At 42.2% G+C, this 15,846-nt stretch overlaps 1 protein-coding gene across 2 annotated transcripts in view; it reads right to left on the bottom strand.

Moving 5' to 3' along the window:
- RIC3 (RIC3 acetylcholine receptor chaperone) overlaps positions 1-13,723 on the bottom strand; it is an 85,136-nt gene extending 71,413 nt beyond the window's left edge. For both annotated transcript variants that reach the window (XM_051824364.3, XM_008265650.5), the window contains exon 1: positions 13,466-13,723. In XM_051824364.3, coding sequence (XP_051680324.2) covers positions 13,466-13,589 — 124 coding nt within the window. In that variant the 5' untranslated portion in view covers positions 13,590-13,723. The remainder of the gene's footprint in view (positions 1-13,465) is intronic.
- Positions 13,724-15,846: the final 2,123 nt, after the last annotated feature.

Here is a 15,846-nt window from a genome sequence, read left to right as displayed (position 1 = left end):
GAACTCCCAATAGACACAACCAGAAAAGATCTTCATGTGACACACTGAAGTCAAACTCTCCACAGTAAAACATAAAGAAAATATTCTAAAATGTGTATGAGAGAAATACCAGATTACTTTCAGAGGACCTCCAATTAGATTCACAGCTGACTTTCTCTTCAGAAACCTACAGGCTAGAAGATAATGGCAAGATATAATACAAATCTTAAGAGAAAAAAAACTGTCAACCAAGAATACTGTACCCTGCAAAGCTCTCATTTATGAATGAAGGTGAAATAAAGACCTTCCATAACAAAAATTGAAAGAATTTGTCACCACTCATCCAGCCTTACAAAAGATGCTGAAAGATGTGATACACACAGAAACACAAAAAGACAGATATCATCATGAAAGAATGTGAAGACAGAAAATCCCCCAGTAAAGTACAAAAGAAACCCAAAATAAACAACAGGAATATTAATAGAAAAATGGTAGGGCCAAGTAGTTATTTACCAATAGTTACCTCAAATGTAAATGGCTTAAACTCTCCAGTTAAAAGATACAGACTGGCAGAATGGATTAAAAAAACAAGACCCATGTATTTGCTGCCTATAAGAAATACACTTCACCAACAAAGATACATGCAGACTGAAAGTAAAAGGATGGGAAAAGTTATTCCATACTAATGGAAAGAAAAAAGGGAAGTGGTAGCCATCCTAATATCAGACAAAATAGACTAACACAAAAATTGATAAAAAAGACAAAGAAGGGCACTATGTAATGATTAAGGGATCAATGTAACAGGAAGACATGACTAAAATAAATGCATATGCATCCAATTACAGGGTACCTGGCTATTAAAAAATGTTAAAGGATCTAAAGAGAGACATAGATTACAATTCAAGAGTAAGGGGGGACTTCAACACCCCACATTCATCAATGTATAGATCAAGCAGACAGAAAATTAACAAAGAAACAACAGAGCTAATCAACATTATGGTCCATAATGTACCTAACTGATATTTACAGAACTTTTCACCCCACAGTTGCAGAATACACATTCTACTTCTTTTTTATTTATTTTTTTTTTTTTGACAGGCAGAGTGGACAGTGAGAGAGAGACAGAGAGAAAGGTCTTCCTTTGCCGTTGGTTCACCCTCCAATGGCCGCCGCGGCCGGCACACTGCGCTGATCCGATGGCAGGAGCCAGGAGCCAGGTGCTTTTCCTGGTCTCCCATGGGGTGCAGGGCCCCAGCACCTGGGCCATCCTCCACTGCACTCCCTGGCCACAGCAGAGGGCTGGCCTGGAAGAGGGGCAACCGGGACAGAATCCGGCGCCCTGACTGGGACTAGAACCTGGTGTGCCAGCGCCGCTAGGCGGAGGATTAGCCTAGTGAGCCGCGGTGCCGGCCGCAGAATACACATTCTTCTAAGCAGCGCACGGAACCTTCTCTAAGATAGACTATACACTAGGCCATAAAGTAAGTCTCAGCAAATTCAAAAAAATAAAGATCATACCATGCACCTTCTCTGACCACAATGGAATGAAGCTTGAAACCAACAACTCAAGAATCTCAAGAACATACACAAACACGTGGAGACTGAACAACATGCTCCTAAATGAACAGTGAGTCATAGAAGAAATCAAAAGAGAAAACAAAAACTTTCTGGAATCAAATGAAGTTGACAATCCACCACATCAAAACTTATGGAATGGGGGCTGCTGCTGTGGCACAGAAGGTAAAGCCACCACCTATAGTGCCAGCATACCATGTGGGCACCAGTTCAAGTCCCAGCTGCTCCACTTCCAGTCCAGCTCCACTATGGCCTAGAAAAGCAGTAGAAGATGGCCCAAGTCCATGGACCCCTGCACCTGCGTGGGAGATCCTGGCTTCAGATCGGTGCAGCTCCGGCCACTGTGGCCAACTGCAGAGTGAACCAGCAGATGAAGACCTCCCTCCAACCCCCTACCTTCTGCCCTCCTTTTCCCTCTCCCCTCTCTGTGTAACTCTTTCAAATAAATAAATAAATCTTTTAAAAAAAAACTTATAGGATACAGTAAAAGCAAAGTTAAGAGGGAAGTTTAGGGGCGGGCGCTGTGGCGTAGTAGGTTAAGTCTCCACCTTTTGGGCACTAGTTTGAGTCCCAGCTGCTCCTTTTTTGATGCAGCTCTCTGTCATGGCTTGGGAAAGCAGTGGAAGATGGCCCAAGTGCTTGGGGCCCTGCACCCATGTGGGAGACCCAGAGGAAGCTCCTGGCTTCAGACCAGCTCTGCTCCAGCCATTGTGCCCATTTGGGGAGTGAACCAGTATATGGAATATCTCTCTGTCTCTTTCTCTCTGTCTATAACTCTGCCTCTCAAACAAATAAATAAGTCTTTAAAAAAAAAAGTGGGAAGTATATAGCAATTAGTGCCTACATCAAGAAACTAGAAAGTCACCAAATAAATGAACTATCAATGCATCTCAAGGACCTAGGGAAAAAAAAAACAAAAACAAACCAAACCCCAAATTAGTAGGAGGAAATAAATAATTAAAGTTAAGGAAGAAACCAAAATTGAAACCAAAAATATACAAAAAAAATCAATGAAATGAGAGCTGATTTTTTGGAAAAAAAAATCAAATTGACATACCATTGTCCCAACTAACCAAGAAAAACAGGGAGAAGACCCAAATCAATAAAATCAGAGATGAAAAAGGAAATGTAACAAGAGACACCACAGACATAAAAAGAATCATCAGGAATTACAACAACAAAAAAAGCAAATAAATTGGCAAACCTAGAAGAAATGGATAGATTCCTGGACACATACAATAATCCTAAATTGAGTCACAAAGACATAGAACACCTAAACAGACCAATAACCAAGAAGGAGACTGAATTAGTAACAAAGACCCTTCCAACAAAGAAAAACCCAGGTCCTGATGGCTTCACTGCTGAATTCTACCAGACATTTAAAGAACTAATTCCAATTCTCCTCAAGCCATTCAAAACAATTGAAAGGGAGGAATCCTCCCAAACTCCTATAAAACCTGCATCATCTTAATTCCTAAACCAGAAAAACATACAACAGAAAAAGTGAACTATAGGCCAACATCATGAAAACCATAGATGCAAAAATCCTCAAAATACTAGCCAACCGAATCCAACAAAACATTAGAAAGATAATTTACCTGGACCAAGTGGGATTTATCACCGGTATGCAAGGATTACTCAACATTTGAAAATCAATAAATATACCACATTAACAAACTGAAGACCAAAAACCATATGGTTATCTCAATCAATGCAGAGAAAGCATTTGACACAATTCAACACCCTCTTATGATGAAAACCTTATGCAAACTGGGTATAGAAGGAACCCTCCTCAACATAATCAAAGCAATTTATGACAAACCCACAGTCAGCATCCTACTGAATGGGGAAAAAACTGGAGGCATTCTCACTAAGATCCAGAACTAGACAAGGATGCCCACTCTCATCACTACTATTCAATTTAGTTCTTGAAGGTTTAGCCAGAGCTATTAGGTTTAAAAAAAAAAAAAAGGAAATCAAAGGGATACAAATTGGGAAGGAAAAAGTACAACTATCCCTATTTGCAGATGACATAATTCTATATATAGGGGATCCAAAAGACTCCACCAAAAGACTATTGGAACTCACAGAAAAATTTGGTAAAGTGGCAGGATATAAAACCAACACACAAAAATCAATAGCCTTTGTATACACAGACAATGCTATAGCTGAGAAAGAACTTCTAAGACCAATCCCATTCACAATAGCTACAAAAAACTTCAAGTACCTTGAAATAAATTTAACCAAGGATGTCAAAGATCTCTACAATGAGAACTACAAAACATTAAAAAAAAAAAAAAAGACGATGACATTAAAAAAATGGAAAAATCTTCCATGTTCATGGATTGGAAGAATCAACATCATCAAAATGTCCACACTACCAAAAGCAATTTATATAGTCAATGTGATCCCAATCAAAACTCCAACAACATTCTCTCAGATTAGAAAAAATGATGCTACAATTCATATGGAAACACAAGAGATCCTGAATAGCTAAAGCAATCTTAATAAAAACAAAGCTGAAGGCATCACAATACCAGATTTCAAGATACACTACAAGGCAGTTATAATCAAAACAGACTGGTACTGGCATAAAAACAGACATGTAAATCAATGGAGCAGAACAGAAACCCCAGAAATTAATCCAGGCATCTACCACCAATTTATCTTTGGCAAAGGAGGAAAAATCGACCCCTGGAGCCAAGACAGTCCCTTCAACAAATGCTGCTGGGAAAACCGGATCTCCACATACAGAAGTATAAAACATGACCTCTACCATACACCTTATATAGAAATCCACTCAAAATGGATCAGAGACCTAAATCTACAAGACCTCTACCATACACCTTATATAGAAATCCGCTCAAAATGAATCAGAGACCTAATTCTACAACGTGATACCATCAAATTACCAGAGAACATTGGGGAAACCCTACAACACATTAGCAAAGGGAAAGACTTCTTGGAAAGGACCCCAGAAGCACAGATATTCAAACCCAAAATTAACAAGTGGGATTACATCAAACTGACAGACTTCTATGCTGCAAAAGAAACACTCTCAGCAAAGTGAAGAGGCAACTGACAGAATGGGAGAAAATATTAGCAAATTATGCAACTGATAAAGGATTAACTTTCAGGATCTATAAAGAACTCAAGAAACTGAACAACCATAAAATAACCTAGTCAAGAAATAGGCAAAGGACCTGATACATCTCAAGGAATTAGAAAAGCAAAAAAAAAAAAAAAAAAAAAAAACAAAACCTCAAATTAGCAGAAGAAATAACAAAGATCAAAGTAGAAATAAATAAAATGAAATAAATGAGTTGATTTTTTGAAAGGATAACAAACCTGAAAGACTTAGCTAGCCTAATTAAAAAAAAAGAAAGAAAAGACTCAAAATCAGAGATGAAAATGCAGATATTACAACTGATAGCACAAAATACAAAGGATCCTTGGACTAATATGAACTATATGCCAACAAACTGGAAAATGTAGATTAAATGGGTACATATGATCTACCAAAGCTGAACCATAAAGACATAGAAAATCTGAATAAACCAATAATGATGAAAGAGACTTAAGAAGTAAGAAAGTTTCCCAACAAAGAAAACCCCAGGATTGGATGACTTCACAGATGAGCTCTACTAAACTTTTAACAAAGAACACACACCAATTCTTCTCAAACTATTTCAAAATAATGAAAAGGAAGGAATCCTTCCAAACTCATTCTAGAAGATCACTATCACTCTGATAACAAAACCAAAAAAGAACATCAGAAACCTACAAACTAATCTCCATAATGAACACAATTGGAAAAATTCAACAAAATACTAATAAATCAAATCCCAACATTATGTCAAAAATTAATTCACTGTGAGTTACGGGATTTATCCCAGCAATGCAGAGATGGTTCAACATATGCAATACAAACACATATCATGTCAACAAAATGAATGATAAAAATCACATGATCATCTAAATAGACTCAGAAAAAGCACACAATAAAATCCGCTATTTACTCATGATTAAAACTCTGAACAAACTAAGTGTAGAAACATAATGCAGTGACTTGATCAGCTCTTGTCCTGACAGTTGATGTACAATGTAATACTTTATCCATTTTAGTAATTTTTGTTCTAGTACCATTGGTTGAACTCTGTAATTAACACACAATTATTCTTAGGTGTTTAAATTTTAACTGAAAAGTGATCCCTGTTAGGAATTTGGAAAACATCATGCTGAGTGTAATAAGCCAATCCCAAAGGGACAAATACCACTTGTTCTCCTTGATAGGTGACAACTGAGCACCAAAAAGGAAACCTGTTAAAGTGAAATGAACACTATGAGAAATGGTGACTTGATCAGCCCTCACCCTGACTGTTGATGAGCAACTTAATATGTTATCCCTCTTAGCCGGCGCCGCGGCTCACTAGGCTAATCCTCCGCCTAGCGGCGCCGGCACACCGGGTTCTAGTCCCGGTCGGGGCACCGGATTCTGTCCCGGTTGCCCCTCTTCCAGGCCAGCCCTCTGCTGTGGCCCGGGAGTGCAGTGGAGGATGGCCCAGGTGCTTGGGCCCTGCACCCCATGGGAGACCAGGAAAAGCACCTGGCTCCTGGCTCCTGCCATCGGATCAGCGCGGTGCGCCGGCCGCAGCGCGCCGGCCGCGGCGGCCATTGGAGGGTGAACCAACGGCAAAGGAAGACCTTTCTCTCTGTCTCTCTCTCTCACTGTCCACTCTGCCTGTCAAAAAAAAAAAAACAAAACAAAAAAAAAAATATGTTATCCCTCTTAGTATTTTTTTTGTTTGTTCTACTTAATACCTTTGGTTGAATACTATAATCAATACACAATTCTTCTTAAGTGCTGAAACTTAACTGAAAAGTGATCACTGTTAAATATGAGTGGGAATAAGAGAGGGAAGAGATGTGCAATTCAGGACATGCTCAAGCTGACTTACCTCAAACGGTAGAGTTAGAAACATACCAGGGGATTCCAATTCAATCCCATCAAGGTGGCATGTATCAATGCCATCTCACTAGTCCCAGTGATCAATTTCTGTTCACAATTGATCATAATGATAGGACTAAGAACCAAAGGGATCACATAAACAAAAATAGTGTCTGCAAATACTAGCTGATAGAATCAAAAAGGGAGAGAATGATCCAACATGGGAAGTGAGATACATAGCAGACCCATAGAATGGCAGATGTCCTAAACAGCACTCTGGCCTCAGAAGCAGCCCTTAAGGCATTTGGATATGGCTGAAAAGCCCATGAAACTATTTCAGGCATGGAAAGCCAAGACACTCTGGGGGAAAAAAAAAAAAACACCTAAATGCAAGATCTCTGCGAGTGAGATCCCAGTGGAAAGAATGGGTCATCAAAGAAGGAGGTACCTTTCTCTGAAGGGAGGAGAGAACTTTCACTTTGACCATGGCCTTGTCTAAATATGATCAGAGTCAGTGAACTCAGGGGGCTTCCATAGCCTTGGCAGCTCATGACAAGAGCCTAGGTTGATTACTGAGGCCATAAACAAGAGTGTCAATTTGTTAAGTCAACAACAGGAGTCACTGTGCACTTACTCCTCATGTAGGATCTCTGTCCTTAGTGTGCTGTACATTGAGATTTAATGCTATAACTAGTACTCAAACAGTATTTTTCACTTTATGTTTCTGTGTGGGAGCAAACTGTTGAAATATTTACTTAATGTATGCTAAACTGATCATCTGTATATAAAGAGAATCGAAAATGAATCTTGATGTGAATAGAAAGGGAGAGGGAGTGGGAAAGGGGAGGGTTGCGGGTGAGAGGGGCGTTATGGGGGGGAAGCCATTGTAATCCATAAGCTGTACTTTGGAAATTTATATTCATTAAATAAAAGCTTGAAAGCAAAAAAAGAAAAAAGAAACATAATGCTTCAACACAATAAAGGCTTCATATGATAAACCTGCAGCAAACATCACTCTCAATGGGGAAATTCAGAAAGCATTTCCTCTAGGAGCTGGAGCTAGTACGCTTACTCTTCCCTCTCAACCTTATACTGCAAGTCTTAGCTACAGCAATTAGACAGGATAAAGAAATAAAAGTCACACAGATAAAGGCAAGAGGAGGGGCTGGCATTGTGGCACAGTGGACTAAGCTGCCATTTGTGATCTAGCCATTTGTGATCCAGCATCCCATACCAGAGTACTGGTTCAAGTCCCAGCTACACCAAAAGCAATAGGATGACAGCCCAAGTACTTGGATCTATGCCACTCATGTGGGAGAATGGATGGAGTTCTTGGCTTCAGCCTAGCCTGGCCTAGCCTAGCTGTAATGATCACTTGGGGAGAGAACAAGTAGATGGAAGATCTTTCTCTCCCCCACTCTCTATCATTCTGCCTTTTGAATAAATAAATATTTTTTTAAAAAAAGAGGAAATCGACCGGCGCCGCGGCTCAATAGGTTAATCCTCCGCCTGTGGCGCCGGCACCCCAGGTTCTAGTCCCTGTCGGGGTGCCAGATTCTGTCCCGGGTGCTCCTCTTCCAGTCCAGCTCTCTGCTGTGGCCTGGGAGTGCAGAGGAGGATGGCCCAAGTGCTTAGGCCCTGCACCCACATGGCAGACCAGGAGAAGCACCTGGCTCCTGGCTTCGGATCAGTGCGGTGCACCGGCTACAGCACGCCAGCCCCAGCAGCCACTGGGGGGTGAACCAATGGAAAAGGAAGACCTTTCTCTTTCTCTCTCTCACTGTCCATTCTGCCTGTCCAAAATAAATAAATAAATACTAAATAAATAAATAAATAAATAAAAAAGAGGAAATCAAGGCTGAAATTCTGGTACAGCAGGTTAAGCGTCCATTTGCAATGCTGGCATCCCATACAGGCCCCAGTATAAGTTCTGGCTGCTCCATTTCCAATGCAGCTTCCTTCTAATGTGTCTGGGAAAAGAAGCAGAAGATGGCCAAAATATTTGGGTTCCTGCCATCCACGTGGGAAATCCAGATGAAGTTCCAGGCTCCTAGCTTCAGCCTGGTCCAGCCCAGGCTTTTGAGGACAATTGTGGAATGAACCAGTAGGTGGAGGATTGATCTCTCACTTGCTCTCTCTCCCCCCCTCTCTAACTCTGCCTTTCAAATAAATACATTTTTTTAAAAAATAGGAAGTCAAATTATCCCATAATGTAGAAGATTCAATATGCAGACAAATCTCAAGTCTCCACCAAAAGATTACTAGAACTGATAAACAAGTTCAGTAAAGTTGTAGGACACAAAATCAACACACAAAATTCCATAGCATTTGTATACATTAATAACAAATTCAGTAAAAAAAAAAAAAATCAAAATCTGCCCTATTCACACAGCTACCAAGAGTAATAAAATATCTAGGAATAAATTTAACTAAGCATATATAAGAGCTCTACAAAGAAAATTATAAAGCATTGAAGAAAGAAATTGAAGTGTGGAGAGGAGAGAACTCTTATATACTGTTGGTAGAATGCAAATTAATAACAGCCAGTATGGAAAACAGTATGAAATTTTCTCAAAAAAATAAAAATAGGTCTACCACATGATCTAGCTATCCCCCTTCTGAGTATATATTCAAAGGAAATGAAATCAGCATATCAAACAGGAACCTGCACTCCCATGTTTACTGATACACTATCCACTATAAGCTACAAAATCAATATAGATGCCCATCAACGAATGACTGGATAACAAAAATGTGGTGTATATATATATATATATATGCATAACAGAGTATTAACCCATAAAAAGAAAGGTATCACAACAAAATAGATGGAACTAGAGTACATTATGTTAAGTGAAGCAAGTCAGACTTAGAAAACAAACAATTATTACATGTTCTGTCTCATACATAGAGGTTAAAACAAAGTCAATCTGGGGGCTGGCACTGTGATACAGGAGGTTAATCCTCCACTTGCAGCGCTGGCACCCCATATGGGTGCCGGTTCTAGTCCTGGCTGCTCCACTTCCAGTCCAGCTCTCTGCTATGGCCTGGGAAAGCAGTGGAAGATGACCCAAGTGCTTGGGTCCCTGCACCCTCGTGGGAGACCCGGAAGAAGCACCTGGCTCCAGTTTTCAGATCGGTGCAGCTCCGGCCATTTGGAGAGTGAACCAACAGAACAAAGACCTTTCTCTCTGTCTCTCCCTCTCACTGTCTGTAATTCTCTCAAATAAAATAAATAAAATCTTAAAAATAAAGTATAGATAAAGTTAAAAAAAAAAAGTCAATCTGGATATAAAATAGTGATTCCTAGAGGTTGGGAAGGGACAAAGGCAAAGGGAGATTGGGTAACAGGTACCAAAAGAGTAAGACAGGGGCTGGTGCTGTGGTGTAGCGGGTAGAGCCTCCGCCTGCAGTGCCAGCATCCCATATGGGTGCCAGTTTGAGTCCCGGCTGCTCTGCTTTTAATACAGCACTCTGCTATGGCCTGGGAAAGCAGAAGATGGACCCAGTCCTTAGGCCCCTGTACCCACATGGGACACCTGGAAGAAACTCCTGGCTCCTGTTTTCGGACTGGCTCAGCTCTAGCCATTGCAGCCATCTGGGGAATGAACCAGCAGATGGTAGATTGACATATTTCTCTCTCTCCCCCTCTCCCCCTCTCTCCTCTCCCCCTCTCTCCCTCTCTTCTTCCCTCCCTCTCTCCCTCTGCATCTCTGTATCTCTTTCAAATAAATAAATAAATCTTTTAAAAAAAAAGTAAGACAGAATAATTTCTAGTGTTCTACAGCACAGTGGGGTAACTATGGTTCAAAATAACCTATGAGGCCAGCGCCGTGGCTCACTAGGCTAATCCTCCACCTGCGGCGCCGGCACCCTGGGTTCTAGTCCCAGTTGGGGTGCCAGATTCTGCCCGGTTGCTCCTCTTTCAGTCCAGCTCTCTGCTGTGGCCCAGGAGGGCAGTGGAGGATGGTCCAAGTGGTTGGGCCCTACACCTGTATGGGAGACCAGGAGGAAGCACCTGGCTCCTGGCTTTGGATCAGCGCAGCATGCCAGCCATGGCGGCTATTTGGGGAGTAAACCAACGGAAGGTCTTTCTCTCTGTCTCTCTCTAACTCTGCCTGTCCAAAATAAATAAATAAAATAAAAAAATAACCTATGATCATTTTTATGAACAGACAGAGGAACTTGAAGGCTCCAAAGTGACAAGAAGGAAATGTTAATTACCCTGGTTTGATCTGTACACAACGTATGTGTTTACTGAAGTATCTTGCTGTATCTCATGAACTCATACAATTGAAAAACATTTTTAAATGCTATCATGTGGAAAGGGGACTGTGCTCACTTCACATACCTCAGTGGATAAAACTGGATGCTATAGTGATTAAATTTTAAGAATTTTTCAAATAATCAGGCTGTCCCTTTTTTAAAGCAGAATTTCTAGGTTCTGTGAATTCTCCAAATTGAAATTCAAATTTTGGATGTATGTACAAATAGCATGTACATTTTTCTACAGAGAAAAATATAAAGCTTTCATCAGATTCGGAAAGGGGCATGTAACCCAAAAATTACTAAAATTCACTACTTTTAAAATGTTAGCAAAGTTTGGTTCCTGATATATATCATTCAGGTGGGATTTGGGGACAGGCATTGCAGCACAGCGGGGTTTAAGCCACTACCTGGTATGCCCACATTCCATACAGGAGTGCTGGTTTGAGTCCCAGATACTGTGCCTCAGATCCAGCTTCCTGCTAATGCACACTCTGAGATGCAGCACAGGATGGCTCAAGTACTTAGGCTCCTGACACCCACACAGGAGACCCAAATGGGTTTCTAGGCTCTTGGCTTTTGCCTGGCCCAGCCCTACTTGTGAGCTTTTGGAAGAGTGAACTAGCAGATGGAAGTCCTCTGTGTTTGTGTGTCACTTTGCCTTTCGAGTAGATGAAAACAAATAAACATTAAAAAGAAAGATTTTGCCTAGATTATACTACTTCAGTAATTTGTAATATGGAAAGAGAATTCACAATATTGTAGCTTCATAAGTTAAATTTATTCATGTAAAAGTATATATTATTATGTCAGGCACTAAAAAATACTGGTTACAAAAAAAGACAAAGGTTCCTATCCTGATGCAGCTTGCATTCTTAACGATGAAGACCAAAAAAAAGAAGATTTCACACTAGAGTACCTCAAAAACTCATGGAAAATGGTATTAAATAAGTTTACTTTGAGGCAAAAAAATTGCAATTCGTGCATAGTTTTTGCATGATGCACATTTTCCATGAATTTTTGAAGATATCCTGTATTACACAGTGATTCAATGAAGAAAATAAAACAAGATGGTTGCACAATACACATTTCCATGGAGATTTTGAAGATCTTTTGTACTATACAGGGATTCAGTGAAGAAAACAAGATGGAATGGGAGTGACAGAATGGAAAGTTATTTTAGCTAGGGTCATTAGGGAAAGTCTCTCTGAATAGGTTACACTTATGCTGAAACTTGAATAGAAAGAAAGAAGCTAATGTAAGAATACTTCAGGAATAAAGATCAGAAAGGACAAAGATCCTAAAAGTTGAGAACATTAAATACCAGCATCTGAGTTCTCAGGGGAGAAGCCACATCTATTCTCCTCTCTATACCCTCCTCAACACTGATAGGAGCACCTCACACTCACATTCAATAGTGCTTGTTTAAGATAATTCACTATAAGGGGAATTCAACTCAGTAAAAAAAAAAAAAAAAAAAAAAAAAAAAAAAAAAACCTGTTTTAGAAGAATCTTCACTGTACAAGAGCATCATGAATTTATTCCTTCCAAGGCAGACAAAAGAAAGCCTTTAGATTTTTTCAATAAGACAGAAATGACAAATGTGCAAAGATGTTTTCAAAGTCTCTTCCAGGTGGATAGTGTTAACAAGCATAAAGATTACAAAGCAATTCTGTAACGAGAATTGTTTGTCCAGTCTGCTCTCCACTCCTAAAGCTTGGTGCTCCACGTTTATAGTGTATGTAATCTAGGATGCTCGGGAGGATGGAACTACAGAGCAGAGATCAGAGGGCAATGGATTACACAGTCCACAGGGAGCTGTCCAGCAGTCAACAGGTTCAGCAATGGTGGAAGCGTTCAGAGCCCATAAAATCGTGACTCAAGGATGTTAATGGAACAACTCAGAAGAGAAAGTTACCAGTAAAACTTCCGACCTACAGAGAATAGTTCTGCTCCTTCTCCCAGCCTTCAACACCCATACCTCTACCTTCATTCTGTAAAAGCCCAGGAATGCAGACAAGGGGCTGGGCTTTTAAACAGCACCACACCAGTAACAAAGGATTGACAGGTGGTCAACCTCCAAGACAAATACTTGCTTAATTAAGAGGTACGCAGTAATTTGTTCGTTGTCAGCTCAGTCACTGAAACTTGGCTTATTAAAGTCTTCAGGTAATGTTTCTAAAGGCATGAAAAAGAGCCTAAAGCATTGAGCGCCCCACACCCAGCTGAAAGTACACGAGTTAACACCATCACTTCCAAATGACGTCATTTCTCCAAATTAACAGAAAGCACTGGCAAACCTTAACGAGGGAAAGCCAGCTGGAGGTCTACTGGCTCAAGGCACGTGAACAGACGGTTGACAAGATGAGTGACGCCAGTGAGGGGAGGAAGAACGGGGCTGCCAGCCTACAGGGTGGGCGGGCGCGCGACTACCTAGAGGGTGCCCAGGCAGGTGTGCATTCCTGACCCTTCCTGCTGCAGAACCCCCGGAGCGACCCCGTCCCGGGAGGAGCTGGACCGCCGCCCGCGGATGCCAAGAGAACAGTGGGGCTCGGGTCCTCCCACCCGCCGCCTCGGCCGCCGCCTCGGCCGGTCTGCCGGGTACCTTGGTGGGGACCAGGGACGCCCAGAGTCTGCCCTCCCTCAACCAGCGTTCTCGGTATCCGTCTACAGCGAGAGCTGCAGGCCCGCTCTTACCTTCGGGAGCCGGCGGCGGCTCCTGCCGCTTGCCACGGGACAGGAACGCCTTGGGCAGCAACAGCGACAGAGCCAAGACGAGACCCGAGGCCAGGGCCACTCTCTGCACTGTGGAGTACGCCATGGCTGCTCACCGTCGCCGACGGTGCAGACTCCAGCCGGAGCCGGAACCGGAACCTTAGCGCGGCGGCCGCTCGCGACCAAACCGCGGGCTGCGCGGACGGAGTCGCGCGAGGGACAAGGTGCGCGAGGCGCCCGCGCCTCTGCCTCCGCCGAGCGAGCTGACCCGCTCCCCCGGCGGGGTGACGAATCGTTGGAACTGGAACCCTCGCCCTCGCGTTGTCACTAACTAGAAGCTCCGCCTGGCCTCTCACTCCCGTCAGCCGCCCGCCACCGAGTCCCATACATTCCGCTCCCCCTCACTCCAGTGGCTGCACCCTTCTCTCCATCCGCACTGACCGCCTCTGCTCACCACCCACCCCACCCATTTCCTTCTTTATCGCAATGACCTCGCCTTCTTCCAGCTTCCGCTCCTGCCCCCTCGAATCTGGTCTCTGTCGGCAGCCACAAGTGATAATACTAAATCACGAGACCAATTTTCTCTCCACAACTTAAGACCTTTCACTAACTCCCATTCTATAACTTTGTTATCTTCAGAACAATCGACTCCATTCTGTGACTTCGAGCCCCGGCGCCTTCTGGTCTTTGCAGCACTCCATCTAAACTGGGTGATTTGCTGTTGCCCCAGCATAAACCTTGTCTTCAGGAGATCATCCTGTTACCACTGCCTGGAAAATTGCTGATGCCATCTCCACCTCTTAAAACTTCCTGGTGACTGATGGGTTCCCCTGTAGGGCAACAAGTAGCTATCTAAACAAGACAATACAGCGCCTTAGAAACTGGGGCAATAAATACCTGAGAGGAGCTACTTATGAAGGAAGGAGGTTTATTCTGGCTCACGTTGGGGGTTCACATTCCAAAATCAGGCAGACCCCACTGATTCAGCCAGAGGATGGCAATGTGCAGAGGAAGGATCAGATGGTGAGCCAAGCAGCAAAGAGGGCAGCTGGGCCCAACTCAGGCCCAGACACCCAACCTCCCATGCACACCCCTAGTGACTTCCCACTCAGCCCATCTCCTAGATAATTAGGAGATTGGATTATCTTCCAACTTCCTAGCACCACAAACCCCTAACTTTGGGATGTAAACATCTGCATGAGTTCCAGAGTCAAATCCTGTTCAAACCACAGCAGGGTTCCTTTAGGCAGTGGTACAGAGTGGGGCTGAATAAAGGGTGGTTGAAAATCTGGTTAAGAAACAACTCATATCCTTCAAGTCGTTTTCCTTAATTAATGTAGTTAAAGTGGTTGCCCCTCCTGGTTTCACTCAGCCATCATTATCATTAATATCACAACATAACTAAAAGATACTTACCATGTTCTAGACATCTCACACATCATTACTCAATTTATCTGTTTTACTGTATGCCCTTTTACAGTTGAAAAAACAGGAACAGAAAGCTTAAGTAATTTGCTAACAATTTCACAGTATATATTGGAAGTGATGATTTGAATCCAAGCATGCTTACTATTAAAGTTGCCTTCTTAATTCTGTTTTATTCTTTGGAGAGGATGAATCAGAAGCTTTAGAGTCATGGACAATGGGTGCAGCTTAGGGAGGAAGTCACTGATGAAATGTGGCCTCCAAGAGTATATAGAAATCTGGAATGACTCCCAGAATTCTGACCTGGGAGGCTGGATAGACATTGACTCTATATAACAAGATTTTTTTTAGAAAACTTTTATTTAGGGGCTGGTGCCATGGCTCATTTGGTTAATCCTCCGCCTGCGGTGCCGGCATCCCATATGGGCGCCGGATTCTAGTCCCAGCTGCTCCTCTTTCAGTCCAGCTCTCTGCTTTGGCCTGGGAGGGCAGTGGATGATGGCCCAAGTGCTTGGGCCCCTGCACCCGCATGAGAGACCAGGAAGAAGCACCTGGCTCCAGGCTTCGGATCAGCGCAGTGCCAGCTGTAGCGACCATTTGGGGATTGAACCAACAGAAGGAAGACCTTTCTCTCTGTCTCTCTCTCTCTCACTGTCTATAATTCTACCTGTCAAAAAAAAAACACTTTTATTTAATAAATATAAATTTTGAAAGTACAACTTTTGGATTATAGAGTTTTTTCCACCTATAACCACCCTCCCTACCCAAAAACCATCCCATCTCCTACTCACTCTCCCGTCCTATTCTTCATTAAGATTCATTTTTAATTATCTTTATATATAGAAGATCAACTTAATATATACTAAGTAAAGATTTCAACAGTTTGCACCCACACAGACACACAAAGTATAAAGTACTGTATAACAAGATTTTGAGAA

This window comes from Oryctolagus cuniculus, chromosome 1, assembly GCF_051225735.1.
Source record: "Oryctolagus cuniculus isolate XC-2025 breed Fujian yellow rabbit chromosome 1, ASM5122573v1, whole genome shotgun sequence".
NCBI classification, from domain to species: Eukaryota; Metazoa; Chordata; class Mammalia; order Lagomorpha; family Leporidae; genus Oryctolagus; species Oryctolagus cuniculus.
This window is presented reverse-complemented; position numbering and strand designations above follow the sequence as displayed.